This window comes from Clinocottus analis, unplaced genomic scaffold, assembly GCF_023055335.1.
Source record: "Clinocottus analis isolate CAN_PGR_092001 unplaced genomic scaffold, fCliAna1.0.p SCAF_11, whole genome shotgun sequence".
Classification (NCBI taxonomy): Eukaryota; Metazoa; Chordata; class Actinopteri; order Perciformes; family Cottidae; genus Clinocottus; species Clinocottus analis.
The window spans coordinates 14,570,998-14,591,553 of NW_027175832.1; the positions used below are offsets into that span (position 1 = coordinate 14,570,998).

General features: G+C 48.7%; 1 protein-coding gene across 1 annotated transcript in view; it reads left to right on the top strand.

Moving 5' to 3' along the window:
* Positions 1 to 20,556, top strand: part of LOC137782031 (tensin-3-like) — a 30,153-nt gene that overhangs the window by 8,244 nt on the left and 1,353 nt on the right. The window contains exons 5-27 of the mRNA XM_068571103.1: positions 31 to 95; positions 1,160 to 1,243; positions 1,809 to 1,921; positions 2,429 to 2,489; positions 2,672 to 2,747; positions 2,875 to 3,004; positions 3,269 to 3,334; positions 4,238 to 4,339; positions 8,920 to 10,209; positions 12,729 to 12,886; positions 12,977 to 13,109; positions 13,217 to 13,291; positions 15,195 to 15,327; positions 15,789 to 16,360; positions 16,455 to 16,541; positions 16,644 to 16,775; positions 18,221 to 18,316; positions 19,354 to 19,431; positions 19,564 to 19,641; positions 19,848 to 20,016; positions 20,104 to 20,172; positions 20,329 to 20,358; positions 20,486 to 20,556. The exon at positions 20,486 to 20,556 is cut by the window's right edge and continues 1,353 nt beyond it. Coding sequence (XP_068427204.1) covers positions 31 to 95; positions 1,160 to 1,243; positions 1,809 to 1,921; positions 2,429 to 2,489; positions 2,672 to 2,747; positions 2,875 to 3,004; positions 3,269 to 3,334; positions 4,238 to 4,339; positions 8,920 to 10,209; positions 12,729 to 12,886; positions 12,977 to 13,109; positions 13,217 to 13,291; positions 15,195 to 15,327; positions 15,789 to 16,360; positions 16,455 to 16,541; positions 16,644 to 16,775; positions 18,221 to 18,316; positions 19,354 to 19,431; positions 19,564 to 19,641; positions 19,848 to 20,016; positions 20,104 to 20,172; positions 20,329 to 20,358; positions 20,486 to 20,556 — 3,868 coding nt within the window. The remainder of the gene's footprint in view (positions 1 to 30; positions 96 to 1,159; positions 1,244 to 1,808; positions 1,922 to 2,428; positions 2,490 to 2,671; positions 2,748 to 2,874; positions 3,005 to 3,268; positions 3,335 to 4,237; positions 4,340 to 8,919; positions 10,210 to 12,728; positions 12,887 to 12,976; positions 13,110 to 13,216; positions 13,292 to 15,194; positions 15,328 to 15,788; positions 16,361 to 16,454; positions 16,542 to 16,643; positions 16,776 to 18,220; positions 18,317 to 19,353; positions 19,432 to 19,563; positions 19,642 to 19,847; positions 20,017 to 20,103; positions 20,173 to 20,328; positions 20,359 to 20,485) is intronic.

The following is a 20,556-nucleotide window of genomic DNA, read 5'->3' on the forward strand; positions in this document are numbered from 1 at the left end:
ATCCGTTCGTGTCTCCTCTCGTTTCCTCAGGGCGGCAAGGGTCGAATTGGCGTCGTCATTTCATCCTTTGTGCATTTTACCGACGTGTCAGCCAGGTAAGCATCACTGTGTGTCACATGCTTTACTATAAATTTCGTTTGAGGTCAGGATTACAGTGAACCTGAGACGACGACAACCCACAACAGCTGCCAAAGACCACAAAGAAATGTCCTCGATTAACCACGGCTGGTTTATTTACCTGCTTTGATTCAGAGTCACGGTGATTCAGAGTGTGCGTGAGTCACAGAAAAAGTCACTTGTCTCAAATTCAAAAGGAAAAAAACGCACAATTTAAGCCGTTAATCACCCCGTGTTAAATTCCACGATTCAACTATGGAAACACGTTAGTCACTGCAATAAATAGCTTGCGGCCACAGTGTCAGCTTCATGAAATCCATTCATGGCGGGGGTGGGGGGGGGGGGGGGGGGCTGATTCTGATTTTCAAACCATTGTTATTGTCGAGGCCCTGAAGTGAAGGAATGCAGCAAACATTAGGAAGAGGAGGCCTGCTGTTGCGCCCGCTATGCAGATCCTCTCTGCACACAGCAGTCATTGTGGCGAGAGCACACAGCGGCCTTCGATTTTAGCCGCCGCCGCCGCCTCCCCTCGCTGTTTTTATGTGTCCCCGCCAGGGGGAAAACCGGGTCGGTAGGGCGAATGTGAAAGACGGAGGGACAAAAAAGAAAAAAAAAAGAGGTAGAGGAAGAAGAGATAGGAAAACAATGAGGCCGATTTACAATGGACTAGATTCATGGGGGTGGGGTGCAGAGGGAGAGGGCCGACGAGAGCGAAACAGGGCTGTGGTGAAAAGGCACCGGAGCTTGTTGGTTTTAGGTCCGTCTGAATAGCCGGGCTGTGCACACACTCTGGCCTCCCTCTGTCCTCCTCTCCCCCCTCCGTGTTTACTTAAGGCTGGCATTCTCTTCCTCTCTGCTGGAATCCCCTGTCTCTCCGCTTAACTTTCACTCTTGTCCATTATGTGTGGGTGCGTGTGTGTGTCGTCCCAATTTAAGTTGGGGTTAACGCCATTCAATTACAGAGCAGCAGAGTGTAATCTCTCTCTCTCCTGAGTCATAATTACCCAAAGTGTTTAATGTGTCTCACTGTCTCCCTCAAAAGTGCTGATCAGGCGTTGGACCGCTTCGCCATGAGGAAGTACTACGACGATAAGGTCTCGGCTCTGATGACGCCTTCGCAGAAACGGTGAGACCCCAACACACTGGCTACAGACCTTTTTTGTGGGCTTTGTGCCACCCACATCCAAACGCTGTCATGTCCCATGACCCACCGGATTCAACCCAAACATTGTTGCGTGTCTCGGTGCTGTTTTTGTCTATTTATTTATTTTTCCCCACTGACAAGCCCGTCATTGTGGATCTTTGTAATGAGAATGGGAACCCACGGGGGACTTTGGTGTAGTCCTAACCCTGTGCACCACTGTGAATCGTCAACACCCACACTGACGGCTCAACTGGTGTCTCACAACAAAGCCAGATGAGCCCGTATTAGTGTGGCTGGATATCCTTTAGCTCTTGATGCGAGTGCAGATTCAAAACCCCTTAACACAGTTAACACCAAGTTGAGCTCAGTCTTGCCGACTTTTTCTTTTTTTATAATCACATGTGTACTATGTGACACATTTTGGACTGTCCCATAAGACAGCAAATTTAGTTGGCCCGTGAATGTTTCCAGTGTGTTTTCGGTTGTTGGGACAGCTGCAGTGGTGCTGTGTGTTATTTATGTCCACCTTCTGCCCTTTCACGACCAGGTACGTTTGGATCCTCAACAGCCTTCTGAGTGGCTCCATGAAGATCAACACGTCGCCCTTGTTCATGCACTGCGTCGTCCTCCACGGGATCCCAAACTTCGACGCCGCCGGAGGTTAAATTCACATTGTTTACCACTACGCACACACACACACACACACAACCGCGACACCCAAATGAAAGCGCAGTCGCTGCCGCCGCCGCCGCAGCACAAAGAGAACCCAGACGCGACCACATCAGAGCCGGAGCAGTAAACAAGACGAAGACTTATCTCTCCTTTACATCTTTTCTCTTTTTCCAACACACACACACACACACACACACACACACACACACACACACCCTTGCATAAACGGAGCCGAGGAGAAGAACTTCTTTACGGGTTCCCAGTAAACCCAGGGGGAATTCACAGCCGTGTACGCATGTAAATTGCTGTTTTTGCTCATTTCACCGAGGTTTTGCGTCACGCCGTGGAGCTGAAACCCCTTTCTCACAACAGCAGCTTATCGCACTTGCTGTCAGCAAAACAATCTGAGTATCTTGTCCAACGTGCGACTTTAGGTCACGCTATCGGTGCACTCGTACCTTTTTAAATCTTCTTTTTTTTTCCTTTTCGTTTCAGTATGTCGTCCGTACATCAAGGTCTACCAGGGAATGCAGACCGTGTATTCATCTGGAATCTAGTAAGTAGCTCACACATGTGGTACAGGAACTTGTTTACCTCAGAGAATATTGGAGGATATTAAAGCAATGTTCTGTATAACTGACTTCAATGCTGATTTTGATTCAGAGTTACTACTTTCTGTCAACGTCTGCGATCGCTTCCCAAGCTCTGACTCACTTTTCTGTTGTTTTTTTGTTCCAGTCACATTGGTCCTGGCCACAGAGGCCGCGTATGCATCACACTGGAGCCTGCCCAGCTTCTGAAAGGAGACATCACGGTACACTGGGGGGGGGGGGAATTCATTTGAAAAAAACACAAACAAATTGCCCTTCTCAGAGTTTCTGCCGTGGGTATTTATTGTAGCAATCACAATATTCAGTTTGTGGTTTTTCTTTTTTTTGCAGATTAAATGCTATCACAAGAGTGACGTAACTTCAGAGCGGGAAGTTATTTTCCGGCTGCAGTTCCACACGGGAGCAGTGCAGGGCTACAACCTGATGTTTGAAAAAGAGGACATGGAGACTGCCAACAAAGGTAGACCTTACGAGGAAAAAGGAGAAAAAAAACACAGAGCGGGTCTCAACGCGCCGCTGGTAGTTTACGGCGGCTCCTCTGCTCTGCGCGGCATCTGCAGGCCTCGGTCTGGACTTAATTTAGACCTGGCCCTTCGAGACCAATAATCTTGTTTTCCCAAACATGTTACGTGTTTCTGAGAGAATCCTATTTGCAGACTCATCCATTCCCGCTCCTGAATGAGTGGCCGCACACTAATGGCATTCCGGTGTGCTCACTCTCCAGATCCCAGATTTGCAGACTATGGTAAAGTGGAGCTGGTGTTCTCCGAGGGACCAGAGAAGATCCCAGGTGGGTTCCCAACTCCTCACAGGCTCTGGAGGTAGTGGACATGGGGCTTTTATCCATTTCCTCCCCCATTCCTGTTGTCCTGTATCTCCGGGCCTCCCCCTCTGCCCCCATGGGGAGAAGGGACGTGGAATGCTGCGGAGGAGGAAATGTAGTGTGAAGTGTGTGCTGACAGAGAGGTAAAGAGGCACAGCATGTGCTGCCCCACAGGAGTGGAACTATGTTGTGTGCAGCATGTGTCATATACATCTGGATGGGTGTTCATCAAACACAGTTCCTGTATACTCATTCCCATTTATTGGGGGTAATTTGATGAAAAGTGTGACATTGCCCAACATTTTTGCCCCCATCCCAACAATAACACAATGTAGATGTGATTTCAGTCTTTAGCATCAGGGGTGGAAGCAAAACCCAATGTCCCGTGATATGCCGGGGCTATTTTTAAAAGGAATAGTGTTGCTTGTTAGCTTTCTTGTTGAGAGTTGGTTGAAAGTATCACATGTCTGCACAGTAAATATGAAGCTGCATTAAGGAGACAGTTAGCTTAGCATAAACTGAGCAAATCACAGTTCACATGTAAACACAATATTTATGGTTTGTTTAATCCTTAAAAGCTATATGTGAAAAATAACTCATTATTACACCTTTTTTTTTTCCCGTGGACAGAGGGCGGCCAACTTTTGCTGCCCTTTTCCAGTCTTTGTGCTAAGCTAAGCTAACTGACGTAGCATGTCAGTCGTGAATGCTGCTGAACTCGCCTCACTCTCGACAAGAAAGCAAATAAACACCTTTTCAAAAATAGGAAACTATTCCTTTCCGGCTTTAATATGTATGCATTAATATTCTATGAAGGCTACTTCGCTTTCTAGATGCAGTATAAACAAATGTATTATTTTTTGGATCCAGGTGCCGAGCGGTGGCAAAACGGGGCAGATATCATTGTGGACTACAACACGTCGGATCCTCTCATCCGCTGGGACTCCTACAAGAACATCTGTGACGGCGAAGGTACAGTTACAGCGCTGCATCAGTCACCACATGAAGCTATCGTCCGCCTCATTAATGCAAAACGTCAGGGGCCGTTTTATGAAGGGAAGAAGTACACAAAGACTGCTTTTTCAGATAAATTATTTGTATTAAATTCTTGGTTGCTGTTCAATATGTTCCCTCCGTTTCACAAACACACACCATCTCTCTCTTCCCCTCTGGGAAATTAACGCAGCGTGACGGTTCCTGTGCTCCATGTTACTGAGGGACTGCAATGTGATTGCATTAACATGCGCACACAGTCGCCACTAACTTTAGTTTATGTTGCAAGCGTTGTCAGTGTGGGGGAAGTTGTTGCTCAAGCGCAGGACTTCCAACCCAGGCGGGCCCTGTGGAGACAGAGCTTTTATTATGGCGAGGGAAGGACGTGGGAAGCTGGAAATGTACCTCTTTGGTTGCCGTACAACAAGCGGTGTTGTTACTGCGTGAAGGGACAGTCAGGGGCGTTGTTGTGTGTAGTTGGAGGCTGGGTTCAGAGGAAGAGCAAGAAGTTTGTTTTGTTGTTGCTGTTTCATCAAATGAATAGTCATCGGAATATATATATATATATATATATATATATATATATATATATATATATATATATATATATATATATATATATATATATATACACACACACACACACACACACACACACACACACACACACACACACACACTCTTCCTAGCGCCTGCACAGACACACACACACACAGACTCACACTCAGAGCCACCCTGTTGGGGCGTCCCGTCCGAGCCGCGGTTGCTGCTCTCCACTCAACCACATAATTCACAACAACCTCCCAGAATAGAGAGACGGGGTGGTAGCTTTACAACACAGATCCACCCTTTCCCAGTATGTCATTGAGTGTTTTTATAAGCGACGTTCAGCTGAAAATTAGCTGGCTTTCAATTTCTCTATCTTCATTTACAATACCCCCAACCCATCCACGTATAATTGAATGCACACCTCTGGGAATGCAATGAAAGCGCTAAACACTCCTATTTAAGAATTCATCAAAGATAAGCACAAAGTAGGATTTTTTTTCTTCTTCTTCTTCTTCTTCTCTTGCCTTTATTCCGAAAGCATTCATGTGGGATATTTACAGCCTTGCTTTTCTCATGTAAACACTACATCTGAGACTGGGAGACTGGAAGCTTTGTTGGAATTCTGCATCTACTTACCACCAGTCCTCCGGCGGTCCCAGTTTAACTCCAGAGAGGCTGTCACTCAGAGGCCGGCCGGGAGGAGGAAGTCTGAGAGACGTTTCGCCACTGTAGCGCTAAGGCTGTGGAAAGACAACCTCGTTTACTTTAATGGCCAAGTGTGTGCGCTTATAGCCCCACGTTGTGACTGAAGGTTTCTTGTTTTTTTCTCCACAGAAAGCTTGTTTGCTTAAGTTTACTATTAAAGTAGGTTGCCTGTCTTTGTGCAGCCTAGCCACACGGCCATGAATATCCGGTTGTGAATATTACAATGAGAAGTGCTGAATGGCTTCTGCTGCGTACCAAAGTGCCATGCAGGCGGATGGCCTCCTCACCGTCGTTCCAGAACCAGGTCCGGATGATCCTCGGACCGGGCTCTCGGATCAGTTTTTCATGTGGGAAGTCGCTTCACTGGTAGAGTGTAGTTCCGATGAAGACCGTTCACAGCAACTAATGTCGAGGTCCGTCTAATATCACGCAGTAGAATACAGAACGCGATGCGAAAAAAAGAAAAAAGAAGGGGAACTTTATCAGACCAGACTAAGATCACCATAGGAAAAGGCCATTTATTTTTATTAGAAACCACTCCTTGGCCCTTGGCCAGGACCGTGAAGTGGTTTCTAATAAAAATAAATGGCCTTTTCCTTTTGGTTAGAGGTCACTGATTCTGAAAATATTTGGAATAGATTTATATTGTTCCTTCTGTCACCTTTTTATAGAGCAACATTCCAGATGAGTTTATAGCACATAACATACTTCTACATTGGAGTGGCTGCAAGAAAAAAGCCTCCAACCCAGGACAACTACACTGAGCAACTGACAAGTGTTGTGTCGTCTCCTACCATGCACGAAAAAAGAGAAAAACAACACAATCTTACCCAGATGAATGGGGATGTTGTTCCTGGGAGGAGATGCTGCTGTTGAACTTTAACATGGGTATTCGTTCTCCTTGGCGGTATTGAAGTCTCTCAAAACCGTCTGCATGGCGAGAAGCCAGCAGGAGTGTGTGTGTGTGTGTGTGTGAGGAAACGTTTACCACAGTTTAACTTGTAGAGAAGCTCTGGGAGGATGATCGTCACTGTGCTTTGGACTCACGGTTTTGGCATTTGGGAGGCGCGGGACGGTAGTAGCCGAGAAGGAATGGCACTGGGCTGGGTAATTGCATATCCATACACAACCAGACCTCCTCCTGCGAGAACCAGCTTGAGGAGCGGTTCTGGCCTCGCCGCCCCTCTGCACTGTAATTGCCGGATTATTCAGGGCCTTGCCCCATACCACAGCCGGCATGATGAATGCGAGATATAAATGGTTGGACTGATTTTTCTCAAGTCGGGAAACACACTCGGTTAACCATTTAATGGGAGTGTAATCCCGATAGGTGAAACAGTTTATTTTATTTTATTTTTTTTAAACAATTGAACACCACAATTTTCGTTTTTCTTTTTTTGGGGGGACGGGGGCACATCTGTTTCTTCGCGGATATTGTTCACGAGTGCGGCGGGCGAGCAATTTCATGACACACAAAGAGAGAGAGAGGAAAAACAACTCTGCTTCGCTGAGCTTCAAGTAGGCAAGGATTGCTTTAATTAAAAAGTGTCTTTTTACAGGAGTGAAAAAAAAAGAAAAAAAGTCTGAAGCTGGAGGAATGTGGTTTTTTCTCCCTCTTTCTTTCTTTCTTTCTTTCTTTCTTTCTTTTCTTCTCCCCTCTCTCCCTGGTGGGGTAGTCCCCTAGTGTAGTCCCCCAAGAGCTCGGGTTACAGCTCTCTTCGAGCCCGCCTCCACACCTAAGCCCCGCCTCACTTGTTTACATTCCTCTGCCCTTATTTGGAGATCTCAAGGTCCCCCCCCCCCCCCCCCCCCCCTCTTGCGCAGAGTGCAAACACTCTCACCTTCTCAGCAGAGGAAGAAAGCAAGGGGCCAACTTCTTGGTGCTCCCTTGATTTGACCCTGACCAATATCTGCCTCTTGAAAGCCATGTCCGCTCTGGTGTGCCCGCGACGCCCCCTCGCCTCTGCGAGTTTTCTTTTCCCCGAGACTGGGATTTTGCTGTGCACTTACCTGGCAGTGGAGGTAAGAGATTCTTATTTATGTGTTCTGCTTCTTGAGGACAGATGGGTGGCCACGAGGGGGAGGGAAAGGTAAAGGCAAAGGGAGGCAGAGCGACGTCAGGGGTGACAGAGTGAGATGAAGAGGGGCCTGCATGGAGGAGGGGATAAATAAGGGTGTGTGGGGTGGGGAAACATCAGCCTTGAAACCTGGTTGCACCTTGCCAGTAGGAATGTTACGAGAGAGATTTGTTGGGCAAACTCCCGGGCGGAACTGACCGGTGTGAAGGCCTGCTCGAGGCCGGATGCAGGTTCAACTGGCGTGTGCGTGTGAGTAACTGAAGGGGTGAGGGGGCTTGTGGGGGGGGAGGCAAGCCATACATGCAGGAGCTTCTGGAGAGGAGGAGGGAGCCTTTACCATGCGTGTCTGGTATTCAGCTCCTCTAGTCATGGTTTGACTGAAGGGCAAGTACTTAAGGCGGCAGATTAAGGGAGAATCGCTGGAGTCGTGTTCCAGCTCTCTATTGTGGAGGAGAGAGTGACAGTGAGACAGAAAGTCCTACTCACTTGGCAACGCCGCTCACGCACTGCTTCTCCCCTCACAGCCCTCGGTTTTGCGTAAGTAAAGGCTCGACTTTGATTTTTCGTTGTTTTCCTCTCTGATGGATTTGACCCCTTCCTTTTGCAAAAGTGACTTTTTTTTTCTGTCACTCCTGAGGATTAAGGCGGTTGTTTGGACATATGCTGAAAAGGGTGGAGGGGGTCAAGGGGCGGACGAAAGGGAGTGTAGGTGGCTCGATCACGGCAGGGTGAGGAATGCAGGGGTCAGACGCTGAGAATCCACAGACGTCCCTCTCGTGGCCGGCCCACAGAAGACTTAACATCTATTATATAACCAAAGCATGACAAAAAAAAGGGAAGCTTTTTGTCCTCTGCGGGCGCCGCATACACGAGCAGCGTGACAGGTCACCTCGGAGACTGGTGGGACGAGTGGAATGCCTTTTCTTGGAGTAAACTCGGATCAGAATCTGCAAAAAGGGGGGATTTGAACATTCTGGGTGATTGTCACACGTTTCTTTTCCCCTCCGTTTACTCTGTATTGTCTGAAATGTTGTCTTTGTCAGGTGCGGCGTGATTGAGCTTTGTGCGTAACGGATTGTGTATGACGCAGGAGTTTTGTGGGGCTTTTGGGCCGTCTTTGTGTTTGCGTCTCCGTGGGCCCCCCGATGCTGCCTTGTGTGCCTCTGTGTGTCCGTGTGCCCACTGCCAGCTGACCGTATGAAGCGCTGCGTCTCTTCTATTTTGCAGCGCCACGCTCTCAAGGCCTGACCAGGGACAAAGCGGCGACCAAGAGGAGCCCCGGCGGAGGAGAGGCGACGCTGGGCAGAGGGGCCCGCACCACCTCCGCCACCTCCAGCCCCGACCACAGCGACCACGCCCTCTCCGTCAGCAGTGACTCGGGCCTGTCCAGCACTTCTCTGTGGGCCGACAGACCCGCACCCGCACCCGCACCTGCAGCCGCCCCCGCCGCCACCACCGCTGCCCCCAGCACCATCAACACCACCACCAGCACCACCCTCAGGCCTAACCAGGGCCCCAGCCAGCAGGAGAAGGTCCAGCTGAAGCGCCTTTTAAGTGGCTTCGGCCTTGAGGACCCCTCACTGGGGGAGATGGGTGATCAAGGGCCCAGAGTGGTCATCCAGCAGATAGTCCCAGCGCAAGTGCACATAAACGGAGACGCCAGACCCCGAGAGAGGGAAACGGACATCCTGGACGACGAGGTCATCACGGGTCACGATCTGCACAGCGTGGACAGCTTGGGCACCTTGTCGTCCTCCTGCCACAAGAGCAGCCAGAACTCCCTGCTGTCAGATGGCTTCGGGAGTCCCGGAGGAGAGGAGCAGCAGCAGCAGCAGCAGCAGCAGCAGCAGCATCAACAGCAGCAAAGCCACAGCCAGAACCACCTCCACCACCCGGCAGCCCCTCCCGCGGAGGAGTACGAGAGGGCCTACGCCGAGGCCTTAAGGGGCTGCCTCGGCCCCAGGAGCAACTCCGTGGCCTCCGCTAATCCCAGCGGCGCTCCGGCGGCCAAGCAGCACGTCTACCGACAGGGCAGCTATTCCACGCAGTCCTGGGTTCGCCAGCAGCAGATGGTCGCCGCGCAGCAGTTCATCTACATGCCGGAGGATGGGAACGACGCAGAGGGGTTCCCGGGGAACAAGCAAGGCAACAGCTCAGCCAAAGCAGGCCCGCCCGCAGAGCCCCGGGGTCCTCCTGCAAGGGACACGGCGACGGACGCTCTCGGGAGCGCGGCGGCGCACCAGGAACGGGCAACAGTCAACAACAATAACAACAACAAGCGCGACGAGGAGTTCAAGTCGCTCACGATGGACATTGACCACTCCATCGACCAGCTCAACCAGCTGATCATGGACCTGGATCCCACGTTCGTGCCGGTTCCCGGACACAGCGGCTCCCTCAAGCGGAGCGGCGGGACACGCGCGAACGGCTCGGTCTCCAAATGCCCGAACGGCATCGATCGCCGCTTCGGTGACAGTAACAACGCAGCGGTGGCCCTGAAAAACGCACAGCAGACAGGTAAGACAGTCTGGGTGTGGTGGTGGTGGTGGTGGTGGTGGTGGTGGTGGTGGTGGCGGTGGTGGTGGTGGTGGTGTGGCGTTGAAGTGCGGTCGTGAAAAATAAGTGTGTGTCGGGCCATTATGAAACGTTGTCTCGCTATAAACATCTAATAAACAGCTTTAATTAACACGCCGGGCATATTTCAAAACAGCCTTCTCCAACAGCCTCCGCCTTTCTCCTCCCTTCACGACAGACTTCAGTGAACAAAGCACTCCTCCCACCTGGCGTGTTTTAGTGGCAGAAATACCAGGGCTGGTGCCAGGTTTTCAGATGTTTTGAGCTTGACTCTTTTTTGGGGGGGGATGGAGGGGGGGGCAGCACCGTCCAGACTTGTCTGTGCAGCTATCCGAGCGGAGGATCAGCACGGTACATGAAGAGAGGGAGAGCAGCTGTCATCAACCTCTCTGAACATTGCCGCCTCTGTTTTTTTGATTATAGAGGTTGCGTACGGAGGAGTGCGGACATTTACTAAATCAAAGCGTGTGTGTGTCCCAACTGCTCATTCTTGCCATCAAACATCCGTCATCTCGATTAGATGCTCTTAGCTTTTGTTGTTTTGGAGTTTTTCTCATTTGATTGTTGTTGTTGTTGTTGTTGCGTCTGTCGTGCCGCCGGAGGTTACGCAATGTAAATACACAGCAAAAATGGTTTCCACTTTGTTCATGTTGAAACTGATTCCAGGACAGATGCCTTGGGGGGAGGATATTCAAGAATGCAGTCTCTTATCTAAAAACACTGGTTGAGTAGCTGCATGTGCGCTTCGACCAACAAGCTGTACAATTTCATAGAAATAGCAAGATTGTAAAAATCCTCTCTCTCGGCTCGAGAGAATAGACCTTTTTTATTTTCGTTGAGATATGGCTCACTGTTACAGGTTGGCTTGAATATTCCTACTTGAGTGTTTTTTTTCCTTTTTTTGGCTGCGAAGCAGAGCAGAATGCATACAAGCCGTGTGGATGCGATAGCAGTGCGTAAAAGTCACGCTGTACATTCTGGGGGCACAAGATGGAGAGGCCTGAGGAATTTCCAAGAGAGGAACAAGTGAAGCCGAAGGCAATGTTTTTCCCATTCGAATCCAAAGGCATACCTGTCTGTGCATATCGGCTCCAGAGAAGCGTCATTCCAAGAAACAGACGTGCCAAGGGCTGTAACTTTTTGCTCGTTTGCAGATAAGCAGCAGGAAGTAACGGATTGTTGTTAATGTAGGCTCTTTTTTTTTTTATCTGTTTGCACGGGGGTCACGCTGTCCAGCTGTGTTGCAGCATGAAGTTCAGCTCCAGGCCGGCCACATGATATTGATCTTTTTTGTTTTTGAAGAATGATTAATTTTGACTGTTGAAAGCAATGCCTCCTCCTATATCTTGTGAGATATAGGAGGAACTCTATGAACCCAGGAAGGTCTAAAAGTGAAGCTTGCAGGAGAATTGTGGCATGAAGTACATGTATCGAGAAATTCATGTGAGAAATCCTTTCTAGCCAAGGTAACCAGATGAACGACAAACGTTTTGGGGAGGAGTCCACTGAATGACGGATCGCATTCACCGAGAACTTCATTACATTAATGCGAAGGCCAATATGGAATCATAGCTATCTCGCTCATTGGTTTTCAACGGCACAACTACATCTCGAGAGTTGAAGGCGGAGCCACCTCAGTGGGAACAGCAAAAATATAAAAGGCCTCCCAATACTGCGTCCATCCTCGTATCGCCCAAACCTACTCTCGAGGGTATGTTAGGTGACAGAAATGACGGTGGGGAAAGTGTGTCATAAAAGAGAAAGAAAGTCTCCCAAAACTCCGACCCATTGCTTGACTGTCTCTCTCACCTCTCGCGCACTGATGTATTTAATGAAAGGCAAGAAGAAGGAAGTGTGTGTGTGTGTGTGTGACGCTGTGTGTATGAAACTGACTCGGTCCGGACAAAGTGAGTAATGATCCCCGGCATTAGCCCCTCTGCGCCATTAGCATTCTTTAGGGCAGAGAGGTCGCAACTCGCTGGGAGGGCTTCAAATTAACACCCTGGTGCTGAGTGGCAACACTCTTCAGAGCAGTCACAACATCCCCCCCCCCCCACCTCCACCAAACACACACACACACACACACACACACACACACACACACACACACACACTCACTCCCTGCAGCCCACCGGCCAGACCCTCTGGCATTCCTCAGCTGTCTTCTCAAAACACGGTTGTAGGAAGTGCCCTGTGGTGCCTTTATGGACTAAATTAAAATGTCATCATTCCCAAAATATTTACACAGAGTAGCCGTCAAGGTCAGTACCGTATACCTTGATTAGAGCAGATGGGAAAAGGCAAGAAAATGTCCTACTAAAGTTTTTCTTCTTTCAGTGTAACATATTTTGTTGATGCACTTTGCTTCCCTGGAATCAGCGATGCTCGTGTTTGCATGTACTTGTATTAACGATCTGGTTGCTGCTCTCCACTTGTGTGTGTGTGTGTGTGTGTGTATCCAGCTGTGCAGTCCAGTGACGGACTGGTGGGCGTCACGCGGAGTCAGTGTCGCCAAGGAAGTGACGTCACGGATCGGCCGGGCTTCTGCAACTCGGGGTGGGGCGGAGCGGAGGAGTACAGGGGCCAGCGGACGTACGCCCCCTGCGCGCCACAGTCCCAGGTACCGTAAACGCAGACCTTCCCGCCCTCGGGAATCCCTGTGTTCAGTACTGTTGGTTACACGTCCGCACATGTGTCCCGTTTGCTACAGCACCCCCTGCTGTACAGGACTGCCAGTGCGGACTACAGGGCCCAGGGCCCCGAGATGGACAGCGGGGTCGAGGCCGGGAGCGACATGACCCCACCCACTCCCGCCTTCCCCATCTCTCCACCAACACCGTATGGTAAGTAGCCATACATGTTTGCATGTACTTGCGAGCAGCTTTTTCTTTCTCTTTTTTTTTTGGGTTGAATTTAAAGTTCCCGCCTTCGTCTCTTTGTGTGTTTTCAGTGACAAGTATGTCGGAATTCACGCAAACACCGTCTTCCAGCATGCAGTCTTACGGAGGCTACAGAACGGACCACGGTAGGTGCACCTCTCCTCAAAACGCAACGTATGAATCTGTTATGGAGGTCCTTCAAGCTGTGGGAGGAAAAGTGGTCAATGTTCATGAACAGAAAACAATTCCCCCGTATAAGTTGGCGGTGTATATATTCAAATGTCACTCCATTTGGACCTTAAAAATATGTCTCTTTTGACCTTTTTCTAAGCCTATTGATTTGAGGCACTTCATCAGAGGAAGTTGGACAGAAGACAGTTGCTTTGAGGAACACAGCGTAACTCGTTAAGACGGTTTTCTTTACTTTCTGTTCCATTCGGCCAATTAAAGATGCTGAGTGGGAGCGAATTGCGAGAGTCTTCTTTCATGTCTGTGCTAAGGGCCGCGCGTGTGGTTCCACTTTCTGTTTCAGGTCCCTCCCGCTAAAAGCAGAATAATAGTGGCATTGTTGTTTGGGGAATTTTAGAGGTTTTTGAGACTTGAGACATCTCATAAATGTGAAAGGAGGGAGATTCCGAACCGGTCTGTGGCCCTTTTTTTTTTTTCTTTGGGAGAATGTCTGTGTGGTCACGGTCTGGAGGGATTTTTTTTTTTAGACATAACAATGTTGATTTTAAGATTAAAACTGAGCTTTTTTTGTTTTTATTTGGTATAGATGTGTTTTTTTTTGGTGGTGTTGTTTATCTGAGGTCGAGCACACCCCGGATATGAGATTGCCAGACGTGGGAAGAGTTGTTTATTCATAGCACTTTGTAGCATCAGCGTTTCAGGACCTGGATGGAAATCATTTTGTGTTTTTGTATTTTTTTGACATTTTATTGATCATAGAACTAGTGGAGGAAACTGAAGTATAGGTTGCACCCTAAAGACATTAAAATAATTCAAACCTATAACACTTTGTAGTTTGCTATATTAAAGAAATTGTACTTTTCTAATCCTTGTTGTTCTGAGTTTGTGCTGACGGTTGACTGCACTTATTGGAAGTCCCTTTGGATAAATGCATCAGCTAAATGAAATGTCATTATGAAATCAAAATAATACAAATCTAAATCTGCGCGGCCGACAGCTGACGCGGTCGTCCCGGACGCCAAAGCGCCCCGTCCCTCCGGCTTCCCCTTGGATACACAGTGCCGGCTGTGTGAGCACTTTGGCCGCAGTTGGCGCCGTAAATGCCGTTAGCCCCGTTAGCCCCGTTAGCTACGAGCCGCCGGCTCAGCCGTCGCCTCTTTAAGCTGGCTGAGTTTTATTTGCTGTGTTTTGGGACGGGGGGTTTCTACCGAAGCGCAAGACGGCGTACATCAGGAACAACCCACACGTTTTCACTCTGATTTGACCCCTTATGGACTTGTTTCCATAGATCTAGAGTTTGTCTAAAGGTTGTGCGGTCTGGGAGAAAATTGGTGCCTTTTTTTTTTCCACTTTGCACCTCTCAATCCTATTTCAGTAGCGCAGAGAGGAGTTGAAACATGAGCTTTTAGCTTCAGTGGCTCCAGGCTGTGGCTGATTGAAATAAAAGCTTTTGGGATAATTGTGTCAGAGGGCTTTTAATTTCTAGCTGCAACGGAGTCTGATTTGTTGACTCGTGGGTTGTGGCAGGGGGGTAATTGGTAAGTGGTTTCATGTAGATTGATGGCCGCGTTCGAGGCCATGCGGACAGTTTATTATATTTCATTTCAACTCCAATATTGATTGTTTGTTACTGGAAAGAACCCGGAGCTCTCCCCAAGGAACGCGTTGTTCATCTTTGTCACAGTCTGCTCATTTTCCCCTTTTTTTAAGTTTGTTTTGGGCGGATTTTTGTTTTCATTCATGCATTTGTGTTCACTTTCATCGAATTTAGCATTATTAAAAAAAAAACTAAACCAGCACTTGACCTGTGGAAATGTGCTTGAATTTGGGTTCCTGATTGGTTTTCTTGCTCTCACGCAGAACCCCGAGGATATTCCGAGATGATCAACCACGTTGGAGGCGGAGGTTTAGCAGACTCCTCCATCAACTGCCACAGGACGCTTGTTGCCACACACTCTGCTGCTATTGCCGGGACCCGTCAGTGGACGGACAGGTACAGAGCGGTCCCCTGCAGAACCTTCCAGCTGCACTGCCCTTTTTTACTTATTTTTTATTGCCAGAAAAAAAAGAAAAAAAAAAAATCAAAAGAAACTTCAGACTGGTGTTTGATTTCCAGTGGGATCGAGATTATTTGCAGCAATTTTACATGATTTTCTGTAGAATCTTGTGACATAAACAATGAGGCCGAACCTGTTGGCATGTTGTTAATGCACGTTTTCACTTTTTCTTTCATTGTGTATTTATTATTTCAATATTTCCATTTTTCTTACGAGTGGCTCAGGTGGAACAATTTGTGTATTCATAAAAACCAACTGACTCAAAGTTCCCATGACAATGGAGAGACGGCAGATTTTCCTGCAATATTTATTTATTTATTTATTTTTCAACATTAAATTGCAAACTTAACTTATGTTAATTGACCGTATGTTTATGTATTGTTTTTTCTGTTCTAAGCTCCTCCACGAGCCAGTCCTGGCCAGAGCATCCCGTCCTGACCCGCCACACGTCTCTGAGCAGCTATCCCTCGACCCGACAGCCGCCGCCGCCGCACTCCATGTCGACGGACTACGGCCACCACTCTCCTCCCTTGCACCACCCCCACATCCACCCGGCCCCCAACGCCCACAGCTCCCCTCGAAGCAGCCAGCGGAACTGCATGGCTCGCTACGCTCTCAGCTGCAGTCCGGCTCAAAGCTTTAAGGAGCAGGAAGACTCGGGTCTCGACTACGGCGCCGACTGTCCCAACGCCGCCGCCGGTCTGCTGGGAAACGGAGGCGTGGACAGGGAACTTTTGACTTCCGTGGACGGGCGGAGTCCGGCGGAGCGGCCCCAGCTCCAGATGCTGCAGCCCCCGCTCCTACCCGAGAAGAAGAGGGCGTCCGATGGGGAGCATTCGCTGGGGACGGCGTCTCCGGCCCTCAGCGGGTTCTCGAGTCCCCACAGTGGGAGCTCCCTGAGTATTCCCTTCCCCAATGTCTTGCCCGATCTCTCAGCCCAGGCGCTGGGCACAGCCTCACCCCTGCCAGGTGAGCCACGGCCCCCTCGTGAAGCTCATACCGTCCCTGCGGTCACATGGCTTGATATGGCTGATTACTTTTGCACAATCATTGTGTTTTCCAGATGTGCAGGCGTGCAAGCAGGTGACTGTCAAATTTGTGCAGGACACATCAAAGTTCTGGTACAAGCCAGATATCTCAAGGGATCAAGGTACAGTCCCGGTTTCAGCTTTGGTGTCAAAGTGATGAAAGGAATTGAAACTTTTCCACAGGACTAAAGAGCCGCCTCACAATAATGTTTCTCTTCACTCAGCCATTCTGGTCCTGAAGGACAAGGAGCCTGGCTGCTTCATCGTGCGGGACAGCCATTCCTTCAGGGGGGCCTACGGGCTGGCGATGAAGGTGGCTACTCCCCCGCCTTCAGTTCTCCAACAAACCAAGAAAGGTACGGTTGATGCGCTTTTATGCTCATTGGGTTTGAAGATAAGACCCAGGGCCCATTGTTTGCATATCTTTCCGCCACTTTTTTTCTCTTCGAAATAATGTGTCCAATAAGAACATTTTTCGTACTTTTCGGGAAAACAAACGTATTTGCCAGCTTTCAATGAGAGGTTTGAAGCCAGCGTTCAACATCGAGCTGACTTAAGGGTGGGGTTAGCCTAGCTTAGCGTAAAGACTGGAAGCTGGGGAAAACGGCTGTCCGTTCTCCGACGAAATAAAAACAAATATCCAGAAGCCTTCAAAGTCTGCGGAGGGACTGACATCAAGAAGTTAGGTGACTCTTCGTAGAGAAGATATCCGGTAGACACAGATTCCCTGGGAATCATACATCGCACAATCGCACACAAAGCCGTCTACGGTTACATCCCCCGCCGTGCTCGCCCTTCATGCTGCAATATGAGCAGTGTGTTTTGGGTGTGAGAGCTCGCCTCTCTCCCGGGCATCACGGTGCCGGTGCCGAGCGGACCTCTTTTTGCCCCGATAGTCTGTTGTTCAGCTGATGTTTCAGCCCCGGACAAAAGATGTGCCGGGTCCGTAAGCCATCTCTGATCCCGGGGACTTCTCCTGGGAAGCAGTCTGCCCCACATAGCTCTCTCTGTCTGACACGGATGTAACATCCAGGGGCCCGGTTGTCAAAAGTAGCTGCTTGGTTATTTACAGCCTCTTGTGTTTTGTTTAGCGTCAGGTGAATACGGGGAAGGACTTTTTTTTTTCTTTTTTTTTTTTTAAATGAAAGAAAACAAAAGCCAAACATTCTCTGGCCATGTTTCAACATGAATACAAAAGGCTGACTGAGTGTTTGAAAAAAGGGGCCAGAGGATATTAAATCACATCAGAAGTGAACTGGACCATTCACTGTATTCCATCGAGGATGCCCTCCCTGCCCACACCCCGTCGCCCGACCACGTCAATTTTACCGCCCACTCACACCTGTGCTTTTGTTTGCCTTCACCCGCTACGCAGTCCCAACAGCACCTGTGGGGCGACGTCGTCGTGACGCTGCCCTTCTCCACACTTTCGGCTTAGTGGGCTCCTCAGAAGTGTGAAACCCAACCCACCTTAAGAAGCAGAGGGGAGGCGGGGGGGGGGTGGGCTTTCTCCAAGCCTTTGTGTCGAGACATTCCTCACGTAGGCTCCTCCTGCCCCCTCGCAGGCGCTTCTGTCGAATCCTAATCCCATTAATCTCTGGGGAGACTTGAATGTAGCGATTTAACATGTTTTGGGTTACTCTTGGAGGCTGGGAAATTACATGCTGCACCGAGATAAATGCTTAGGGCCGTTATTTAGGTCAGAGTAAATCTAGGGTGGACGACAGAGGACGGTTTAGCTCAAACTGACTGTAGAGAGGAATTAATCATCTGTCGTATCTCTTTCTGTATCTGCGAGCAGGAGGCGATCTGGCCAATGAACTGGTGCGCCACTTCCTGATTGAGTGTACACAGAAAGGAGTGCGGTTGAAGGGCTGCCCCAATGAACCCTACTTTGGTGAGTACCTACTTACCACAGCTGGTTAACAACAGTGACACCTGCTGGCTGTTTGGCCACACTGCATGAAGTGAAGACCTTCACACACTCCAGACTGCCCTCTGTTGGGCCGCAGCATGTCGTACCACTGTACCGCTGCTTGGCGGCTCTTAAAGGAATGCACCTAGCACTTTATCCAAGGCCCCGCTGTTGCATGTTTTCATCTGTCCTTTTTCACCAGATTTATGTTTTATTGATCTCCCCCTGACTTGTAATTGCGTGGTTTAAAATGTGTTTATTGGTTGTAGCTTTGCATTGTATGTTCCTTTCCTCTTTTCCTTTTTAGATATCCAGTATATATACACTACCGTTTTGGGAGTCATTGATGCTTCTTTCCTTTCAATGATGACTATTATTAACAGAGACCAAATATATTTATTACATTTGAAATATTTTTGTCCGCAAATCACGGAGAATAAAATTATTAAAACCTACATTTAATTGATTTTTCCACAGTGTTACATGCTAGGGAAGAGTACACACCTCAAGTTGCCTTCGATTTTGAATTGATTTTCCAGTCCAGAAAAGCAGAAGTAACCATCGATCCTTATATAATAATAATAATAATAATAATAATAATAATAATAATAATAATAATACATATTTTGGGCAGCAGTTTTTTTCTTTTGGCCCTCTGCAGTCAACTCAGTGATCGCATCAAAGGGGTTTGAACTAATTTTTTTCACAGAATGTTCAGCTGAAATCCTGATAGTGGACCTTCTATTTCTATTGTGATAAGTTAAAAATAACTTTTCCTGAGGGACACACCTGTTAATATTCCATCTTATATGCCCCTCTTTTAAAATGTAACCGTAAAGTGGAACTTCTGACAACCTAAAAGCACAAAAGACAGTGACCGCAGAACTTTTGAACGGCAGTTGTAATCATGCACCGTGTGTGACAGTTGCATAAACGCTGAGCACTCACTCAGAAATCGATGTGACACTGAAGCATTACGCCTCACTGTAACATGGATCTGACATCTTATTGTGTTGCAGGAAGCTTAACCGCGCTGGTCTGCCAACATTCAATCACCCCCTTGGCCCTGCCCTGCAAACTCATCATACCTGACCAAGGTAAATGCTCAACACACACAGTCACACACCTAATTTAATGCTCCAAAGAGAAAATAAACATTATCTAAGGTCTGTGGCTTCCCGTATGTCTGCTTAGCTGTCTGACCGCTGCTGTCACTTTCTCGTTCGCAGATCCTCTGGAAGATGTTGTGGAGACTACCACACAGTCGGTCACCAACTCCGCGGCCGAGCTGCTAAAACAGGGCGCAGGTAATCAGGCGTCTCAGGTCACTCGCTCCGAATAGACATCACGACAAAGCAGCAAACGCGCTTGTACATGAACACTGGCACGGATCCACAAATGTTTCCGCTCCCCTGTCCTGTTGCGATTGTGGCCCTCCTCACTGAATTCACTCGCGCCACCGTTATTTGCACTTTCGGGGCGCGATTTGAATGGGCCCAATTTCTTCCCGCAGCCTGCAACGTGTGGTATCTGGGCTCCGTGGAGATGGAGTCGCTGACGGGCGTCCAGGCGGTGCAGAAAGCCGCCAGCATGTCTCTGAGCTCCAACCCTCCGCCGACCTCCACTGTAGTTCACTTCAAGGTGTCCTCCCAGGGGATCACCCTCACTGACAACCAGAGGAAGTGGGTGTATTCACACACACCGTACGTATGTGCAGAGATCTTTTTTCGTCTTTCCTCACAGTAATCACTCCCCCTATCTCCTTCTAGGCTGTTCTTCAGGAGACATTACAATGTCAACACCGTCATATTTTGCGCATTGGACCCTCAAGACAGAAAGTGAGTATTGCCGATTTTAGTAGCTATTGTTCAGCAAATCGGTTATTATGTGGGATGTCCAAATGTACGTTGAAAAAGTTTGTCACTACTAATTTGAAATGTGCAGTAGGAAAGTTCTGCAACGCAAATAACCATCCTCCTTTAACTTGCTCACAGGTGGAAAAAAGTTGGCTGCACTTCAGCAAAGTAAGTAAACGATGATTATTTTTCCCCTGCTGGTGCAACCAGAGCAGCACCACAGCAGTTCTTTTTTAAGGGAACTTGGGTCAGCTCCAGGCGGATGACGGTGTTTTTTTCCCTGCACCCTCCGCAGGATCTTCGGCTTTGTGGCGAGGAAAACTGGCACTTCCATGGACAACGTGTGTCACCTGTTCGCAGAGCACG